This window comes from Chelonia mydas, chromosome 2, assembly GCF_015237465.2.
Source record: "Chelonia mydas isolate rCheMyd1 chromosome 2, rCheMyd1.pri.v2, whole genome shotgun sequence".
NCBI classification, from domain to species: Eukaryota; Metazoa; Chordata; order Testudines; family Cheloniidae; genus Chelonia; species Chelonia mydas.
In genome coordinates, this window is record NC_057850.1 from 181843570 (window position 1) to 181864096 (window position 20527).

At 40.0% G+C, this 20527-nt stretch overlaps 1 protein-coding gene across 14 annotated transcripts in view; it reads left to right on the plus strand.

Annotated features, from left to right (window-relative positions):
• The window catches only part of ULK4 (unc-51 like kinase 4), a 395815-nt gene that overhangs the window by 174870 nt on the left and 200418 nt on the right, over positions 1–20527 (plus strand). For 4 of the 14 annotated variants that reach the window (XM_043540768.1, XM_043540765.1, XM_043540766.1 and 1 more), the window contains one exon: positions 53–9059. The exons of the other annotated variants lie outside the window; for them this stretch is intronic. In XM_043540768.1, coding sequence (XP_043396703.1) covers positions 53–80 — 28 coding nt within the window. In that variant the 3' untranslated portion in view covers positions 81–9059. Of the gene's footprint in view, positions 1–52; positions 9060–20527 lie in introns of those variants that run through there. 14 annotated transcript variants of the gene reach the window in all.

Sequence of the window (20527 nt, forward strand, 5' to 3'; positions counted from 1 at the left end):
TATTGTCCTTTTATAGAACCCTCTAAACTGCTGCAAACCTCTCTGATTCCAGCTGTTATTTGGTACTGATGCCTTATTAACGTCTAGCTACTACAGTGACTGGTGAACTGAAGATGCATTTATTGAGACAGCTACCCTGTATCAAGAAACAACTACATGGAAGTGTTTATAATGCTTTATCCTGTTTTTTTCCCTATATTATGGTAAAAATTATTGAAAGTTTAGAGAAATTTTGTTTTTTTATGTAATAGGGACTCACTAGTGGAATTTTCTGCCACAGAGGGAACTAAAATAGGTGTATTCTTTACATGCCTCCTTTTCTTCAATTTTTGAACATTGTTTCATTTCTGTGTCAATCAATATGAAATAGTCAAATGCTGTTAATAAACCATAAATCCATAAGTCTGCTCTCACCGGGGAGATGAATTTTAGAAGATATACACTTGTGTTTGTAAACAGTTGTTGCAGAAAAATGTCCTATATTAGTCATGGTCCTTGGGTTAGGCTTGTGATAGAATGAACTGTATTTCCTGATGAGGCTGTGGAGGCCAAACGTCCAGAGAAATTAAGAAAAAAAAGGTTTTAGGAAAATAAACAAGATGTTTGAATGGGGGATAGGTAGATAGAATAGGCAGGAAGTAGAGCAGGAAGGAGGAAGAGAGAGATGGAAAAGGAATGGTAATGTGTTTCCATTGTATGTATCTAGGATTTTGGGCCTGAATGTGCGCTTACTTGCATTAAGTTGTTAATAGCTCTACTGAACTCAGTGGAGTTATTAGTATAAAACTGAAGTGAGAATCAGTTAGGTCCTTGGTACTCAACCTCTGTTGGGTGGTTTCTGGAGCAATTATGTTTGGGGAGTGGTTCTTTGAGTCTCAGTCTTCCGACTTTCATTGACTGAAATGAGCAATAGGAAAAAATTAATTTATTTTCCTTAACAGCTCAGATGAAAACACTCCCCTTTTTCCTTCTTATCCTTTACAGTCCTACCATGAGCACTGCTGCTACGCACTAAATAGATTAAAAATGAACTAGAAAATTGTTTGAGTGGCTTGAGATTTTGAACAATTTGAATACAGTAAATGCAGTACTTAACTGCAATTTTATTGTATAAATCCTATTTATACTACCACAGGATTACATTTATTGTGCAGATAAATAGTACCATTTTCTATTGTTGAAATAAATCTATTGAGCTTCTAATTCTTTATTACAATTCATAAAATATCACTGTAGCTCAGGCTTTGGTTATCGGAGCAATGTTGTAGCTCACCATCAAAAGCTCTTTTCTGGGGGGAGAGGGGGTGTACACTTAACAGTGTTTGTGCAGGGTAGGTATTTGGATGCTGACTCACCCTTATAATCTGTTTATAGTTGGGTAATATTATTCTTTTGATCCTGACATTACTGGATGGTGGGTAGTGAGCTTCTAGGTGCTACAGTATATCTTTATTAACTGTTCATATTTTTAATTTAGTCTTTTTAATTCGAGTGTATCCAGTGGTAATATTGGAAGGTGGCTTCTTAGTTTCTAGGTTCTGATTTGACTTTAGCAATCTTGCTGATTTCCTTCAGTTATTTTCACTACCGGATATCTTTTTATATTGTTATTTTAATACTTAATGATGAATGCTACTTTCCACTGAGTCTGTCTTATCCAAAATTACATTTCTCCCATAATGCTTCTCTCTTCATAGGGTGACACATTTTCTTGTGGCTTGAAAAAAAAATCAGTAGAATGGTTGTAGATTTGGAATATGTAAATGAATGTTTTTTTTTTCTTATCTCATTGCCCCCAGATATTCCGGAAATGAGTCCCCTTACTATTCTGATTCTGAACTAACAAGTTTTTTCTTGTTTAGCAAATATGAGTTGTTCTGAAATTGCCTCTATAAATTGAAGAGTAAATTGTGAGCAGTTGAGATATCAGCCCAGACAGTTGTAATGTGAATTTAGTGATTCTGTCCTGTCTTAACTGTAAGTGTGTGGGGGGGGGGGGGCTTATTAATACAGCTTATACCAGCTGCCTTAGTACATTCACAGTTGGTTTTGGTATTCTCCATCCCCTCTCCTCTTTTAATCCCATCATCTTTTTTTCCTATTTTCTCCCCTTGCTCTTCTGTCTTCACCCCTCAGTTTTATCCATGTTGCTCTTCAATGAAAAGCTCATTGTTGAGTGGAAGGATTCTGACATTAGTGGTAATATATAGTGTCTGCTCCTTCTCCTCCTCCTTCATCTTCTCTGCTCCTCCCTTTGTTGCTGCCCTACAAACAGCTCATTGTCACACACGGAATAGTAACATCAGAGGTAAATCACCCAATCTCCACTTTCCACTGCTCTTCAGCACCTCTTTCCCTTCCCTGTTCCTCTAATTTTAACTGCATTAGGATTGTGACATCAGACCTAAATAAACTATGACCGCTTTAAGTGAACTACTCCACCACTTTTTCCTCACACTGTAGTCCTACTAGTTAAAAAGCATTAAATACGCGTATCTTTTTTTAAAATCAAATCTTGGATTCATGTTCTTTTTTTGATGACTGCACATCTGCAGGGGAAAATTATTCCAGTGACTCCCTGACTCCATGTTAGCTCAGAATATTGTAAGTCGTTTGCTCTACGTAGAAACATGCAGATATTCAAACATTATTGGATGTTTCATTTATCGACTTATATAAAATGAAATACTGATACATTATGCATCTTTTTGGGGGCGGAAAAACCCAAATATTTTAAATGTTAAGGAAAAATATCCTAAAAATTCTTTCTCTCACTCCACCATTAGAGCAGTTGTAACAATCTATTGTTATAAAACATATTGCTTTCCATATAACCCTCTTGATGGTATGTAGAATGATTATGGTGATCCCACCTTTAAAATGTGGCAGAACTCTGGCTCCCACACACACAGCCTCCAGCACTTCCAGGATGGTAGCTGTGAGCACCTTAAAAAATGTTTTTAATGAGCACATTTACTGGTTAGAAATTTGAACATATGAGCAATCCTGGGATCAAACGAAAAACTTTTTTATGGCTTGTTTGGTTTTTTCAGTTTCTCAACAATGAAGTGGTAAAATAAAATACGTAATCCAGAAAGCTGAAATGATTTGAGTGCCACCCCGGATTTTGCACTAAGCCTTTTATCCCTGAACACCCAGGTTCCAGTTGAAATGTAGGTTACCAATGCAAATAAGTCAGGTGGTGTCTTCTAAATCCTTCTCCCCCCACCCCCATTGTAAAACCACCACAGTTTGATGTAGCTTGGCACAGTTGTCATTCTTTTCTCAAGATAGAGCCACAGATACTGCAAGGAAGAGCTTTGGATGGAAGTTTGCTTATCACCTGCCAACTCTGTAGCCTGCTTCAGTCAATGCTATTAGCCCTTCTTAAGAGCTTTTTCACAAGTTGTTGATTTTTTTTTTTTTAATGTTGCTTTGTTTTCTTCACCATTTTAGAAGTTTTATGGTAGGGAAAATCTTGTGCATAAAAACCTTAACAGTATTAATTAACTGAGTTTACTTTCTGCTATTTTGAGACTGGTAATTATTTAAACTAAAATTGATTGATGCTAAAGAAAAGGAAACTTGAACTAATTAAATTCATCTCTGCACAATTGAAAAAATGCACTTTGTTAGGTTTTTTTCTTTTTTTAATTACTTCTGAAAGACTGTATTTGTATAAGAAATTGTTGGCGGAAGTAAACTCCTGAACTCACATTGGAAACAAATGGTTGCACAGCAGATTGAGATCTGATTTAACTGTCGGACATCTGTGTACTACAAGAGCAGTATAATTAGGTGCTTCTTGGTTTTTGTGGTTATGAATTAAACTGAATATGGACGATATATTTATTGGCATGATGTAGTTAGACAATGTCTATTTGTGATTTTTAATCAATTCTTTCTCTGATATACTGTCCATAATTATTTCACTACTCAACTGGAATGTAATTATCAAATATATCGGTTATCCAGAGGTGATCAGGTAGTTTTGTTGAGCTGCTTAGTTACCACTTATAGCATACTTTATAAATAATACAAATATGTTGACTATTAAAATATATTTTTGGAGTTGCTCTGAGCGATTTTAATCTATTTTGAAGTTTCTTCTTGCCAAGGGAAATTTATGTTGAATGGTCTTTCGTTATGACAGTCTCACTTGGTTGAAGATATTAGACTTTTGGTCTCATGAATGAGAGTACGCAATATAATTACTCACTTTGTCATGTGCTCTCACACACAAATGCCCACTAAGCTGGAGTTAAGGCTGACAGTATATATTAGTAATTTTAAAACAGTGTAGTTATCAAAAAACCTCCATTAGAAACCTACAAATTTCAGAATTAAAGATAAACTTGAACTCTAAACGTTTGAAAATATGGAAATCTTAGATGTGTGCGGTATAGATCACTGCATTATACATTTTTATAGAAAAAAATGACCACAGAAAGATGGTATGATTGCAGGGATGTGCTCAATGTAGCCCCAATTCAGCTAAGTTGTTAAGCACAAATCTAACTTTCAAGCGTGTGAGTGGTCTCACTGATTTCAATGAGGCTGCTTATGTGCTTAACTACCTTGCTAAATTCGGGCCTGTAATGATACAGTGGCTTTTCAAAACTTGAGATATCTACAGCTGTGGGCTGCAGATGACTTAAGGACTTTAATGTCACGTTCAATGAGAACGCATCTTACATTGTAATTATGGAAAAAACAAAGAAGGGAAGTGTAAGGAGGCGGAGTGGTTCCCCAGTGCCTTGGAGAGGGACGAGCTCTGCCGGACACCAGAGTGGGTGGAGCCAAAGCACTCCAAGCCTGCCCCCCAGAGGGTCAAAGGCCAGACAGGAAGTATAAGAGCCCAACCTCAGAGCTCACTCAAGATGCAGCTGCTCGAGAGGCCAGACACCTCCAGCCCAGCTCCCGCTGGGGAGACTACAGCAACCAGCGGTGCACCGGGAGATTGGCCCAACCAGCCAGTACTCAGCATGGATTAGCGTGTGGGAGAGTCGCCGAGCCTACCCCTCGCCAGCTACCCCAAGGATCCAATGGTGATTGACCCCCCCTGAGAACCCCACCTTGACTTAGGTACCTCCAGAGGGGGAGCTGGGAAGTAGCCCGTGGGCAGCTGACCTGAGTCTGGCTGCAGCACAGCCGGAACCCGTGTCTGTGTGTTGTGGCCAGGATCCCTACTGACACAGCAGCGGGCCTTTAGCCACTGCTAGGGCCCTGGACTGGGACGCAGTGGAGTGGTAGGGCCTGCATGCTATTTACCTGGGTTTGCTCAGCCCCTGACCAAGGGCCTGAGCTGTGACGCTTCACTGCCGCTCCCTGACCCAGGGCCTGGGCCTACTGACTATATAAACTGCTGCTCAGCCCCTGCCTAAGGACCTGAGCCCTGAACTCTTTGCTGCCCCACCCTGACCCAGGGCCTAGGCTGGTTATCCGCTAATTGTTACCTGTGTGTGCTCAGCCCCCTGCCGGACGGCTTGAGCGAGGACTCCTGCGGCCCAACCAATTCCCCGAGGGTCCATGCAAGGACTAAAGGAGGCAGTGTGGTTCCGCGTCACCCCGGAGAGGGATGAAGCCCGACGAACCCTCTCTACAGGAAGATGGCATCATTGAAGTGCAGCGTTAACATTGCGTGGATGCCTGAACTACATTTCCTTACTACTTCTTCAAGGACCTCTGTGCCCCCTAGATGTGAGTATGCATGCCACAGGGATGACATCTAAAAAGTAAAAATGCACAGAAGCACTTCTGACTGAATTTCGTCAGTTTCTAATTGTTGTTTTTTAGTAACTACCACATTCTTGTAAGGCTTTCTGTGCTTAAGTGATATATTTTCACCCTTCTCTCCATCTTTAATGATGTATTTTATCTTGGAATTACCTTAGTTTTATACATTTTTGAAATGTTTGACGTGCATTGTGAGCTGGGGACAGGATACTTTGGAGAGTTCCTAAATTCTGCAGAATACCGGACGTGTCAGGGAGAATCACGTAACATGCAGAGTCAGGTAAAGGCAGGCAGCAGGGACCCAGTGGAATTTATTAATTCCACATGGTCCTGGACTCCCCAGCTTCTAAGTTGCTCTTTGTAAGTCAACTGCTCCATATACCCTAGCTACCTCCTCTGCCTTTATTCTTGCGTTGCCTACATTCAGTAGAAGCTATGGGCTTGATATGGACTCCATTGTGGGTTCACAGCAAGATTTTGTTAGTATGGTCTTTTCCAGTGCAGACCTGGTGGTACTGAGAGTATTTGTCCTATGCATTACAATAAATATTATACTACCCCATGCTGCTGCAATACAAATACTGAAGATTTCACTAGTGGAAAAAAAAAAGCCTTAATTCTGTCTTGTAATAATAACATGCAATTCTGATGAACGAATAATAGTGTTTGTAGATCTAGATTATATTAAACTGATTTTTAAAGACACATTAGACTTTTTTTTTTCTTTCTATTTCTCTTGTGGTGTCACTACAAGGCAGAGTTAAGTTTGGGTGCCCTAAATGTGTATTTCTACAGCTTAATATGTTTGGATTTCTTTTACCCTTTACTCTTAATTTTCTGGTTTTATAATGCTTCCTTTTGGAAAAATTGCAGCATAATATTTTTGTTAAACTAAACTGGTATATTCTGTCTTAACTCCATGCTAATGTACTTCTAAAATCTGGGATGTTGATTATTATTTATTTGCATACATGAGCTGAGCTAAGATTCTCACCTACTCACATGCCTCCAGGAGCTGAGGCATTCAGAAAAACATCAGATATTGTAAAATTCGCAATGAAATGACAGGAGTTGGGGACACTGCCTATTATTCTATTGTTAAGGTCATTCAAGAAAAAAAAGGAGGGAAGGGTATCTGGTACCAGATGTGAAAGTTTTAAAGGACCTATTTTAAAATAATTTTAATTGTAAATACATTAATAGATTTATTTGTTAGTTCTCAGAAATTCTGTGCCCAAAGAGTAAGTTCTGTAAGTTTGGGGAAATACACTGTAGTCTTCATAAATAACAAAGGCTGAATGTGTGGTTCAAGTACAAAATTCAGCCTTAACTAATGAGCTGCAACCAGTACTTTCATAATACATCGTCTGAAATGACTGAACAGATTTTAGAAATTGAAATGGATAGGGAACCTCTTTGTGCCATCTTATCATGGACATCCCTTCCATCAATATCACATCATGTGGACACAGCAGGCTAGATTGCCTTTGGCCCTTATGTAGGTCCACCATGAGGGTGGCAGTGAAGGAGGGAAGAAAGGAGCCTCTCCAATTCCCCCATGAACAAACAATATTCTCTTTACACTTGAAACAGGAGCCTCTCCAATTCATATCCATGAACAAACAATATTCTCTTTATACTTGAAACAAAAACTATAAAGTTTTGGTTCCTTGCTTCCATATTGAATTGATTAATGGATGCTTATATTAATTGTCTAAAAAGCGCTTTATGCTGATCTCCCAAATTGTAAGCCATTGTATATTCTAGTTTAAAAATATAGTGTTAAATTTAAAAAAGTGACCGGTTAGCTTCTAAATTAGAGCTTTGTTTTTTCTGTGCTCTCTGCCCTTTTGAGTTATTGCAATGAATATAAACAAATATTTGGAGAGGTTTCTGATAATGAGCAACCCTATCTGGTTTGCCCACTAAAATTGGAGAATGTTTAGGTGCCAGTCTCATTTAACTCAACAATAGGATCAAATCTTAGATTCACAACACATTGAGAGAAACTAGGTTTTCTTAGCACAGGACAGGACTTTTTTTTAAATCATTGGTCTTATGTCCTCTGCCTTGCAGCACCAAACCCGGATTGGATATTTGACAAATTACAAAGCCTATAACTAACATCCTAGTCTCCTCTTCTCCAGAGACTGTCTTTTTTTTTTAACAACATTTAAGAATTGCTCGATGACAGATTTTTCTGTGGAGATTTTAGGCTATGCAGAAATGGAGCCCTCTGTTTATTAGATTATTACCTTCTGAGGCTTCCTCCTTTCCCCTCCAGAGACATGACTGCCTCTGTCTTCCCATCACAGAGAGAGATCTCATGGGGATGGGACAGCTAAAAAAAAGAATTTTAGTAATTTTTTTTGGAGATATGATCACTAGGCCACAAGATAGGACCCTTTCTTTCTTATCTGGCACTCTTCCATTTAGCCCAGACCAAGCCTGTCCTTGCCTTCTCTCTAGACCAGATCAGCCCTTCTTCTGTCTGTCAGTAGTCTCTCTTCTTCTTCACCAAGAACATATTGTGTAAGGAATAGAGTGAATAAGGTAGGACTTGCCAAACCATAGAATATTATTTTGGGGTGGGTTTTTTTGGTTCTTTTAAATAATGTCCTTCAGGCTGCCTCCTTGCTCCATGTTATATGCTGATCTTTGGGAGATTTAAAAAGAAATGAAGATAAGTCTGAAATCAATTACTTTACACTTATTTAGGGCATCTAGCACACAAGTCTATAATTTAAGGTTGTTTTTTAAAATTGTACTTGTATGTCACCTTTACAAAAAAACCCTGCTGGATCAGGATGTGTCATTAACAATACGTTACTTACTTTAAGCATGTGGGAAGTTGGTGGCAGAGGATGGCTTATTTGCTAGCTTGGATCTATTTCATGGTCAGTGGCAGCATGGCAGCTCCCTTGGTCAGTGCTCTCTCATCCCTCACATTGCGCTGATCATCTCTGATAAGAATAAAAGAGCTCAGTTCACAATAAAGACTGATTGCCCGCAAAGTTTCATTTTAATAATGCTGTTAGAGAGCCTAGTCCTGTCATCTTTACTTGCTCAAGTAGTTCTATGAATAGGATTATCTATGTCGGGATATCCAGCACTGGTAAGAGTTGCAAGATATTGTATTATGTTTTTTAGTTATCATGCGGCCAAAAGTCTTTGAGAGCTGCCCATAAGTTTGCTTCTCTCTGTCTAAGGTCTGGTCTACACTATGAGGTTAGGTCGAGTTTAGCTGCATCAGGTCGATTTTATAAGCAATGCGGCTACACAACCAACCCCGTTCCGCCAATCTAAAGGGCTCTTAAAATTGACTGCTGTACTTGTCCCCGACGAGGGGAGTAGCGATTAAAATCGACCTTCCTGGGTCGAATTTGGGGTAGTGCAGATGTAGAGCTGTCCAATTCTATGGTATTGGCCTCTGGGAGCTATCCCAGTGTGCTCCAATATGACCACTCTGGACAGCACTTTCAACTCGATGCATTAGCCAGGAACACAGGAAAAGCACCAGGAACTTTTGAATTTCATTTCCTGTTTGGTCAGCGTGGTGAGCTCAGCAGAACAGGTGATCATGCAGTCCCAGAATCGCAAACGAGCTCCAGCATGGAGCGAAAGGTAGACACTGGATCTGATTGCTGTATGGGGAGAAGAATCTGTGCAGGCAGAACTCTGAACTAGCAGAAGAAATGCTGATATATATGCCAAAATCACACAGGGCACGGTGGAGAGAGGCTATACCAGGGAGACACAAACGAGTGAAAGTTAAGGAGCTCAGGCAAACCTACCAAAAGACAAAGGAGGCAAACCGTCACTCCGGGGGAGAGCCCCATGCATGCCACTTCTGTGATCAACTGCATGCCATTCTAGGGTGGGACCCTACCTCTACTCCACCACTGTCTGTGAACACCTGCAAGGGGGGAGTCTCACACAGCACATAAAAGGATTTTGTGGATGAGGAAGAGGAGGAGAATGTGCAGTAGGCAAGAGGAGAATACATTCTCCACGGCAGCCAGGACCTTTTCATCACCCTGGAGCCAATACCCTCCCAAGGCAGGTTCCCGGACCCTGAAGGTAGAGAAGGCACCTCTGGTGAGTGCACATTTGTAACTACAGTACAGGGTTTAAAAGCAATTGTGTTTAATGTTTGATTTGCCCTGAAGAATTGTGATGTATTCGCAGCCTGTACAGCTACTGGGAAAGTCTGTTAACATGTCCGGGGATGGAACAGGAATCCTCCAGGGACATCTCCACGAAGCTCTCCTGTAGGTACTCTGAAAGCCTTTGCGGAAGGTTTCTGGGGAGGGCTGCCTTATTTCGTCCTCCATGGTAGGACACTTTACCATGGCAAACCAGTAGCAAGTAGTCTGGAATCATTGCAGCACAAAGCACGGCAGCAAATGGTCCTGGGTTTTGGTCGCATTCATGCAACATTCAGTCTTTATCTTTCTGTGTCAGCCTTGAGAGTGATATCATTCATGGTCACCTGGTTGAAATAGGGAGGTTTTGTAAGGGAACAGTAAAAGGACCCCGTTCGTTCTGGGCTGTTTGTGCTTGGCTAAAAGGGATCATTCCAGAGAATAGCCACGTGGTGGGAGGAGGGGTGTGCTGCACATCCACCCCAAAACTGCAGCCCCGCCTTTTAAACAGCAAACCCAACCGGCATTGCTTGCTATGGGAAAGGAGAGCACTGAAGTTTGAAACAATTCCCACATGTTATGAAGGCGGAAGAAGCCAATCCCTCATACCCTTTGGCTTACCTGGAAGCTGCCTGAAAACGAATTCTGTTGCCCAGCCATATATGATGTGTCACCATACCGGCAGGCGCTCAATATAAAAGGCAAAATGCGACCTTGTACCTAAAACACACCAGTCTGCTGTGAATTGCTTGATTCACTGTGAGAAAGTCTTTTGTTCTCAGAAATGTATCTTCTTAAATTGTACTCTCCCTTTTTATCCCCCCTGCAGGTGCAAATGTTTCTATACTCCCTGTATCAACTCCGTCCCTGAGATTATCACAGATTAGAAGGTGAAAAAAACACACTTGCAGTGACATGTTTTCCAAGCTCATGCAATCCTCTCGCACTGATAGGGCACAGCTGAATGCATGGAGGCATTTGGTGGCAGAGGCCAGGAAAGCATACAGTGAGCGTGATCAGAACACACAGGAGGGGATGCTGAGACTAATGGGGGAGCAAACGGACATGATCAGGCGACTGGTGGAGCTGCAGGAAAGGCAACTAGAGCACAGACCCACACTGCATCCATTGTATAACTGCCTGCCCTCCTCACCAAGTTCCATATCCTCCTCACCCAGATCCCAAGAATTCGGGGGGTGGTGGGGGAGGAAGGCTCCGGACACCCAGCCACTCAACTCCAGAGGATGGCCCAAGCAACAGAAGGCTGTCATTCAAACAGCTTTGATTTGTAGTGTGGCTACAATAAGGAATGTGGCCTTGTCCTTCCCTTCTCTCCCACCCCACCCGGGCCACCTTGTCAGTGATCTCAATTTTTTTAATAAATAATGAATGAATGGATTCAGAACAATAGGGACTTTATTTCCTTTGCCAGCTGTGGTTGAAGGAGGAGGGGGATTGGCCTACAGGGAAGTACATTCAACAAAGGGGGCAGTTTTGCATCAAGAACAAACACACGCAACTGTCACACCATAGCCTGGCCAGTCATGAAACTGATTTTTCAAAGCCTCTCTGATGTACAGCACACCTGGTTGTGCTCTTCTAATTGCCCTCGTGTCTGGCTGTTCAAAATTGGCCACCAGGCAATTTGCCTCAACCTCCCACCTCACCATAAATGTCTCCCCCTTACTCTCACAGGTATTATGGAGCACACAGCAAGCAGCAATAACAATGGAAATATTGGTCGCGCTGAGGTCTAACCTACTCAGCAAACAGCACCAACACCCTTTTAAATGTCCAAAGGCACATTCTACCACCATTCTGCACTTGCTCAGCCTACAGTTGAACTGCTCCTTACTACTGTCCAAGCTGCCTGTGTATGGCTTCATGAGCCATGGGAGCAAAGAGTAGGCTGGGTCCCCAAGGTTAACTACTGGCATTTCAACATCTCCAGTGGTAATTTTCTGGTCTGGGAAGAGAAGAAGTCCCTTCTTGCAGCTTTTCGAACAGCCCGGAGTTCCGAAAGATGCAAGCATCACGCACCTTTCCCGACCATCCCACACTGGTGTCAGTGAAACATCCCTTGTGATCCACCAGTGCTTGCAGCACCATTGAGAAGTACCCCTTGCGGTTTATGTACTGGTTGGCAAGGTGGTCCGGTGCCAAGATAGGGATATGCATTCCGTCTATTGCCCCACCACAGTTAGGGAAACCCATTGCAGCAAAGCCATCCACTATGACCTGCACATTTCCCAGAGACACTAACCTTGTTAGCAGAAGGTTATTGATTGCCTTGGCTACTTGGATCACAGCAGCCCCCGTGGTAGATTTGCCCACTCCAAATTGATTCCTGACTGACCAGTAGAAGTCAGGTATTGCAAGCTTCCACAGAGCTATCACCATTCGTTTCTCAACGGTCAGGGCAGCTCTCATCTTGGTATTCCTGCGCTTCAGGGCAGGGGGAAAGCAACTCACAAAGTTCCATGAAAGTGGCCTTACGCATGCGAAAGTTTTGCAGCCACTGGGAATCATCCCATACCTGCAACACTATGCGGTCCCACCAGTCTGTGCTTGTTTGCCGGGCCCAGAATTGGCGTTCCACTGTATCAACCTGCCCCACTGCTGCCATGATGTCCCAATTGCTACATTCCATGCTTTCAGGAATGTCTGTGTCCATGTCCTCCTCACAATAGTCCTCATGCTGGCGGCTCCTAGTCAGGCTCTGCACATACTGCAGGATAATGCGTGAGGTGTTTACAATGCTCACAACAGCAATGCGCAGCTGAGCAGGCTCCATGCTTGCTGTGCTATGGCGTTTGCATGGATAAATCAGGAAGAAAGGCGCGCAATGATTGTTTGCCATTGCTTTCAAAGAGGGAGGGATGAGAGACTGACGACATGTACCCAAAACCACCCGGGACAATGTTTTAGCCCCATTGGGAGCTTAACCCAGAATTCCAATGGGCAGCGGGGACTGTGGGATAGCTACCCACAGTGCACCACTCCGTGAGTCGATGCTAGCCATGGTATTGAGGACGCACTCCGCCAACCTATTGCGCTTAGTGGGGACATACATGATCGACTGTATAAAATCGCTTTCTAAAGATCGACTTTTGATAATTTTACACGTAAGGAAATTGCTTCAAATGTGGACTGTAAACATTTGTCCGAGTTTCAGGCTTCGAAGTGCAACTGTAAAGTTTCAAATAGTCAAATACAAAAAAAAAAAGCCTCTGAAAATAATTACACACATAGTGTAAATATTAACAAAACCTTAATTCTCATATAGTGACGCTACTGAGCGCAGCTATAACTCAGTCTTGTGTGTGTGTGTGTGTGTGTGTGTACATGTACAGAACAGTCTTATCCTAGATCATTTTATGATCTAGAAAAAATCAGAATAATTTTTTGTTAAAGCACAACCTGAAAATGAACATTGTCTTTTACAAACTTCTATACAATTTTTGTTTAATGTAAGTTCAACATTTTAGTGAAGTTTGGGTATAAGAAAGATTAATATTTTGTTGTACTCCCTCTCTGAAAAGCCTTGTGAACCTGAGAAGCACTAAATCGAAATATTTTTTTGCTTTTATATTTTTAATTTCCAGTTGGATACAAATCTTAGTAGTCTTAACCTTTTCTTCTAATAAAATAAATATTAAGTTATTATTGATCTTTGTACAGCTGGTATTTCAATTTAGTTGAAAATGTGCCATTAGCAACAGATCCCTGTGTTGCCAAAATATACGGTCAACTTCTGTCAAAAACATCAAAAAAGTAATATTGTCCTTTAACAACAAAAAAGCTATATAGTAAATGTTTTAGAATCCATAAGGGGACTTAATTTTGCCAGACTCTTTCATCTGTTCCATTTGTGATAACTATTGAACTTTACTTTAAACTGAAGAATTTTATGGAGCATAATATTTTTTTAAAGTTATTGAAGTAAGATGAAGTAATTGAAATGAAGAGTGTTTCAATTCAGTGTAATTTCTGAAATTTGAGATATGAAGGTGAGGTTTAGCAAAAATTAGCCTAACCACTTGACCATAATTAAACGGCACTGTTTTATTTCCTTTGATGTCAAGAGTTTTATAAATGAATACTGTGATTTATATAGACATTCCAGGAGCACATTTCTTGAAAAGAACATTTGCATTTTTTCTTAACCCTTTTATTAAGTTTCTATTAAGATTTTCCCCAAAGTCCGAGGTGCTTTTGCCTCTGAGCACATAAGCAGTTGTTATTCGTGGCAATGATCACAGCAGGTTTCTGAAGTTAACAGCTTTGCTTACTACAGATACCAGAAAGGGAGGTCTGTAGAATTCAGAGCATATTACTAATATGGTCAAAACTGTATCTGGCATCTGCAGCCCATCAGTTTTCACCAATCATAGCTTTTCTGATTTTGTGTGGGTTTCCACAGTATGGAAACCAGCATATTTTTATTTTTCTGATTTGAGCCCTTAGTGATAGACGGTTTCACACTGAGTTGAACAGGAAAGTCTCTGATTACTCATCAATGTGTCCATATAAAAACACATCATTGCACAAACTGAAATTAATGATAGACTGCATTATAATTCTTTTGCAACCTACAACATAGAATCAAGCAATCTGTTATTTCCAAGGGTCCAGATTTATAGGCAGAGGCTAGAAGAAAATCACTATTTAACTGGATCTCAACATCAGGATTGGAACAATTCTGGAAATATTGGGATGGATACCAATGTTTATCTGGGCACTCTTCCTATCATTTGTCAGTCTGGAATGGTGTAATGCAATGCATTACAGTTCCCAATTTTCACAAATACTCCAAGTCTTGGGCTTTCAGCTGTTCTGACTGTGCATCTACAATGTTGCAAACAACATACTGGTAGATTAACTCACCAGGGATGAAATCATGGTACTGTTGAAGTCAGTGGGCAAGATTTCACCCTAGGGAGTCAATCTACTGTGATATTAGAAGTACTTGTGGCACCTTACAGACTAACAAATTTATTAGAGCATAAGCGTTCGTGGGCTACAACAGACTAACACGGTTGCTACTCTGAACCTGTGATATTAGAAAATCAAGAAAGACAGGAACCAGTTGTGAAGAGGGGCCAGGCCCATGAGAGAAGTTTTATTTTAAAAATTTCTTTTGGTCAAAGCCAAGCTTAGATTTTTATCTAGGGGAAAAGTTCTGTTCACCCTTGGCAAAAATATAAACAAACAGATTTCAACCACAACAACTATATTGTGCAATGGAAATCATAATTTTGGGGGTAAAATGCCAGAAGATTTTACAACTAAGGGAAAGATAGCAAAAAGCTTTACATGCAAAAATATTCAGCCATTTCTAGTGAGAAGCCAAATTATTTATGATTTGTGTTTAAAAATAAGAGACAAAATCTTTTATTTAGTACTCAAAGAAACAGGAAACCAATACAATCCCACTAAGGCAGACGTTTTATGTTGCTGCTGTTTAGTGCATGCAGAACACAAACTGTGGCATGTAGAAGCTGCAACAAGGGTATCTCTTTTCCCACTTAAGCGATTTTACTTGCTTTTATGTTTTCTTCTTGTTTTGCATAATTAATGCTGGGCAACTACTCCATTCTTTTGGATATGGAATGTTTAGGGCAGATAATGTGTATGCTATGCGACTAATTTTTTGAGGTTTTTTTGTTTTTGTTTTTTTTTTTAAGAGGAGTAACTTTACTGTTCTCTTGCTTTTGTGTGGCATCACTGAGCAACTGTTCTGCTGTAGACTTTGGTGGATTACAGTAATCCTTATGTAAAAACATGCTTATTATTTGATTTTATTATTTATTACTATTAAAATATTTATATGGAATGGTAAACGTTTTGGAAATAGTAAAGAGAGTAAAGTGACAAGACATACTGAGAAATTGGAGTGGGGGGATGGAGGGGAAACATGAGAATATACTTTGCTTCCAACAAGGAGGGGAATACCTAAAAAAACAAAAACAAAAAAACCCAAAAAAAACTCCATCCTTTCTAAATAAATTACAAAGATCTGAATAATGTAAAGTGAGCAATTTTTGAAAACAAATTAATTAAAATAGAGATTATTTTGGATTAGTGGGGTTGTCAAGTTTTTTCCAGTCTATCCTCCTGTTAATGTAGAAACTTGCGTTTGTGGTTCATAGCTGTTAAAAGACATATTAGTTTCCTGCAATCCTGTACAGTTAAAAAAAAACAAAACAAAAAAACAAAAAAACACTGATCAGGAATGAGCATAACTCTGTTCTGGGTCAGTAATCATACTGAGCCACTTGGCTAAATAACTGCTTTTTGCTGTGACACCCCTCTGATAAAACATGAGTAAAGAGGAATTGTGAGTTTATTTGGAGATTTAAAGTAAGCCTCTTTCATTTCAGCATATACTTACAGGAGGCTATTAGCATTTCAGTGTCTGATACCTTATAGCTAAACACTAGCACTGCTAGTGCATCAGTAGATTCAATAAAAAAAATCTACTTTTTATTGTACTTTTTAAAAAGTACTTTTTATTTGTTCTCACACACATAGATAGTTGTAGCAAGTATTATAAACAAAAATGTCTGAGATATGACATTTTTATTTTTAACTCTCCAAACTCCACTCCCTCATGTACCCACTTTAAGAACAACCTGTTTCCCCCAGATAACTCTCACCTTCATAGTTCATCATGTACTTATGAAAGATCTTTAAAAAAAAATTGCCCCCAGCATTTCACACTAAATTATAGAATAGCTCCCACATAGCAGTTCATCCACACCAGACTGAGTTTTTTGTGTTTGCAGTTCTATCTGGGAGAGAGTTCAGGGATGGCCCTTATATCGCATACAGATCTTTCATGTTCTCTCTTTACTCCCACCCCTCTATCACCCTCACCGCAAAAGAGTAAAGCACTCAGTTGGATACTAGAGATTTAATACATAGAGATACAGTTTAGGAAATATTCTATGTCCAATGTAATAAGATGCATTTTCTGTCTGCTTGAAGGCCCAAATTCAGTCCCTTACTTATTGTGGGAGACCATGGGAGGGTTAAAGTGGAATTGCTGAGAAGTTTCAAGAGTGGGAGATTTGGAAAAACTACACTTGAGCAAATAGTTCTAAAATAACCGGGGACCAAAAAGACAATCTGTTCACAGTTTGCTCCTTGAAGAGTTAAAGGATTTAAGCCTATCTTTATATTAGTCACAGTTCTGGGGAGTACCTTGATTTATTCATTTTTTTCCTGAGGAAAATTAAAAGGCCAGATCATCTGCTGCAGCTTGGAGCAGCTATTAGGCTTGTGTGTAAATGAGGCCTTCATCCAGTTTTGCACGCCAATCCTGTGGCTCCTCTTCGTTAGGCAGGATCTGCTAGAGCACACTAGTGTATCTGAGGGCTGTTCTGATTTGTTTGTGATGCCAATGGCCCTCAGGGGGCCACTGCAGCAGCCTGGAATTGTCCAGGTGCATGGATTTCCCAGAGATGCATCCTTGGGCCCAATCATCCCCCCTGCTCCAGCTGCAGGGAGTGGTGGGACAGAAAACAGGGGACATGCACAGTGGGCCAGTGCAAAGCTACTCTAGTGTACCAGAGGCTATCGCTCAAAGTCTGTATTAAATATGTTCATTATTTTTTTTATCCTCACATCTTGTTTTGATTTCTGTCCAATGAGACCATGCCAAAATTATTGTTCTCTGCAATCAAATTTTATTCTTGTTTTTCTTTGGCAGAGTTGTTAGTTGAGGGTGATGTTAACACTTAGTCAGCCAGAGCTGTGGCAGATGGAGAGGCGGCTTCAAGCCATTTTCTTGTGGTGAAATTGTGAAGAAGCTACTTGGAATTCATTATGCACATTTATAAATATTGTTTTCTTGGCATTAGACTGCAAAGTGATTCTAATTTTGGGTTGTGTATGAGCGGAGGGGCTTTTTAGCTTTACTCTTCAATTTTTGCAGAAGGTTATAGAGCAAGCACTAACTAATCAATTCCAGTAACATTTATTGCAGAACCAGAAAATTCTCTATTCTAATACCAGGGCATCCTTGTTACAGGCTCTTGACTTTAATTAAACTGCCCACTGGTGCAAAGCAGCCGTAGTTTGTTGACCTATGGGGCACAGCAAACCTTTCTGAGACTTGTCTGAAGGTGAATTAAATGGGATGGTTTGCTTTGGATTTTCTTTTTTGTACAAATATTGTGTTTAATAATATGTACATGTATTTTATTGTTATTGGGTGTGTTTTATAAATAAAACAGCACTTACATCACTTAATCACTAAAATATAAGAGCTTCTAGTGTGAATTACAGAAAATGATTAGCAAAACTATACAATTTGGAACAGGAAGTGAAGAATAAATTAGCTAATTTAAATTGAAGGGAAATTAGGTAAGATAAATATAACTGTTCAAGTTGGAATCTGCCCACAACATTGCCACCTCCATTCTTGTGAAAAGTGCGGTCGGATTTTTAATGGCTAAAAGAAGTCACCTTTTTCTTTATCGTGTATATATATCATCCACAAGGTAGAATCCCCAACAGCACTGTGTACTCCAGCAGCACTCCAACTCAGCACTGGGGTTTAATACTAACTCAGAGGGAAAAGTGCCATGTCCAGCATCGCTTATAAGAGCATATACTTAGCCTATGAGAACTGATAGATTAAGGTTATGAGAATTATGTCTGCATCTGTGTAACTTTCATTGAGATGGAAATACTTGTTTGTGAACTTTGTTTGGGAAACAGGTAGTATTTTGAAACAAAACAATTGGCTCCTCTAGCATCCTTCAAAAGTTAGGAAAGGGAACTGAGACTTCCCTCCAGATTATAATCCTTAAACTCCTATATAATTAATGACTCACGGTATTTTGCATGTGCCTCTCTTAGGGTGTCTGTAGTACCCATCACTCTAGTAGCTGAGCGTCTAACTACTTTACCAGTGATGTCACCAAAATAGCTTGAGAGATCACCTTATAATATGGGGAAAGCCAAAGAAGGGGGAAAAATAGAAATATATAAAAGCAATTTCTAATTTTGATATTTGGAATGGGGTTTTACTCTTCTAATATTAACTTGCCCTACATAACTAGAAGTACAGTACTAAGGATGGAATAATCCATAGGTCCTCATAGTTCATCTTCCTGCTTTGTGGTAGACAAGCTCTGTTTTTCTGCAGGAATACTTGACTATGGTGCTGGATATTAAGTATATGTCTTTGTTCTAAACTTAGTGACCCCCTATCATTGGTTCCAACTGGGGTGTCACAGATTCCTACATGCTGGGGAATTCCCAGCTGGCAATTAGTTTTCGGCTACTTGAAGATATCTGTTCTTCATATACCTGCTTCAGTATCTTCTTAGACTTATACTGCCATGAAGTAAATTCATTCAAACCTTACCATAGCAATGCCTTGTTGTCTTATTTGCCATGTTATTATGACCCCCCCCCCCATTACACAGTTTACAAACTAAAATCCAAACTCTGGGTCTTGATATAAGCAATATGCCCTCTCAAGTCTGGGAAACTGCCAGCGGAATGAAATGGAATGCAGATTGAAGCTGCATAATAAAATTACTGGTTTTGGTTTTCTAAATTCCTTTTCTTTTCCAGAAAAAATGCCTCTGCTATTATACAAAGTAACAGTTGTAACATGAACATAAAATCATAGAAATGTAGTGCTGCAAGAGACCTCGAGAGGTCATCTAGTCCATCCCTCAAGATGAGGCCTTGCCAAGTAAACTTAGACCATCCCTGACAGGTGTTTGTCTAATGTGTTTTTAAAAAGCTTCAGCGACAGGGATTCCAGAGCCTTCCTTGGTAATCTATTTCAGAAGTTAACTAATTCTTATAGTTAGAAAGGTTTTCCTACCTAAATCTCCCTTGCTGCAGATTAAGCCCATTACTTATTGTCCTCCCTTCAGTGGACATGGAGAGCAATTGATCACAATCCTCTTTAAAATAGCTCTCAACATATTTGGAGACTGTTCTCAGGTCCCCCTGTCTTCTTTCAAGACTAAACATGCCTGGTTTTTTTTGACCTTTCCTCATAGGTAGGTTTTCTACACCTTTTATCATTTTTGTTGTTCTCATCTGGACTCTCACCAATTTGTCCATATCTTTCCTAAAGTGTGGCGCACAGAACTGGACACAATACTCCAGCTGAGGCCTCACCAGTGCCAAATAGATGGGACAATTACCTCCTGTCTCTTAAGTACGACATTCCTGCCAATATACCCCAGAATATGTGTCTTTTTTGAAACTGTATCACATTGTTGATTCAGATTCAATTTGTGATCCATTACAATCCCCAGGTCCTTTTCAGCAGTACTACTACCTAGCTGGTTATTCTCCATTGTTTAGTTGTGCATTTCATTTTTCCTTCTTAAGTGTAGTAATTTGCTCGTCTTCATTGAAATTCATCTTGTTGATTTCAGACCAATTCTCTAATTTTGTCAAAATTGTTTTGAATTGAATATGATGCTGGATATTAAGTATATGTCCTTGTTTTAAACTTAGTGACCCTATCGTTGGTTTCAACTGGAGTTTGGATTCTTCCATGCTGGGGAATTCCCAGCTGGAGATTACTTTTTGGCTAATTGAAGATGTGGTGTCATCAACAAATTTTATAAGCATACTCTCCACTCCATTATCCAAGTTATTAATGA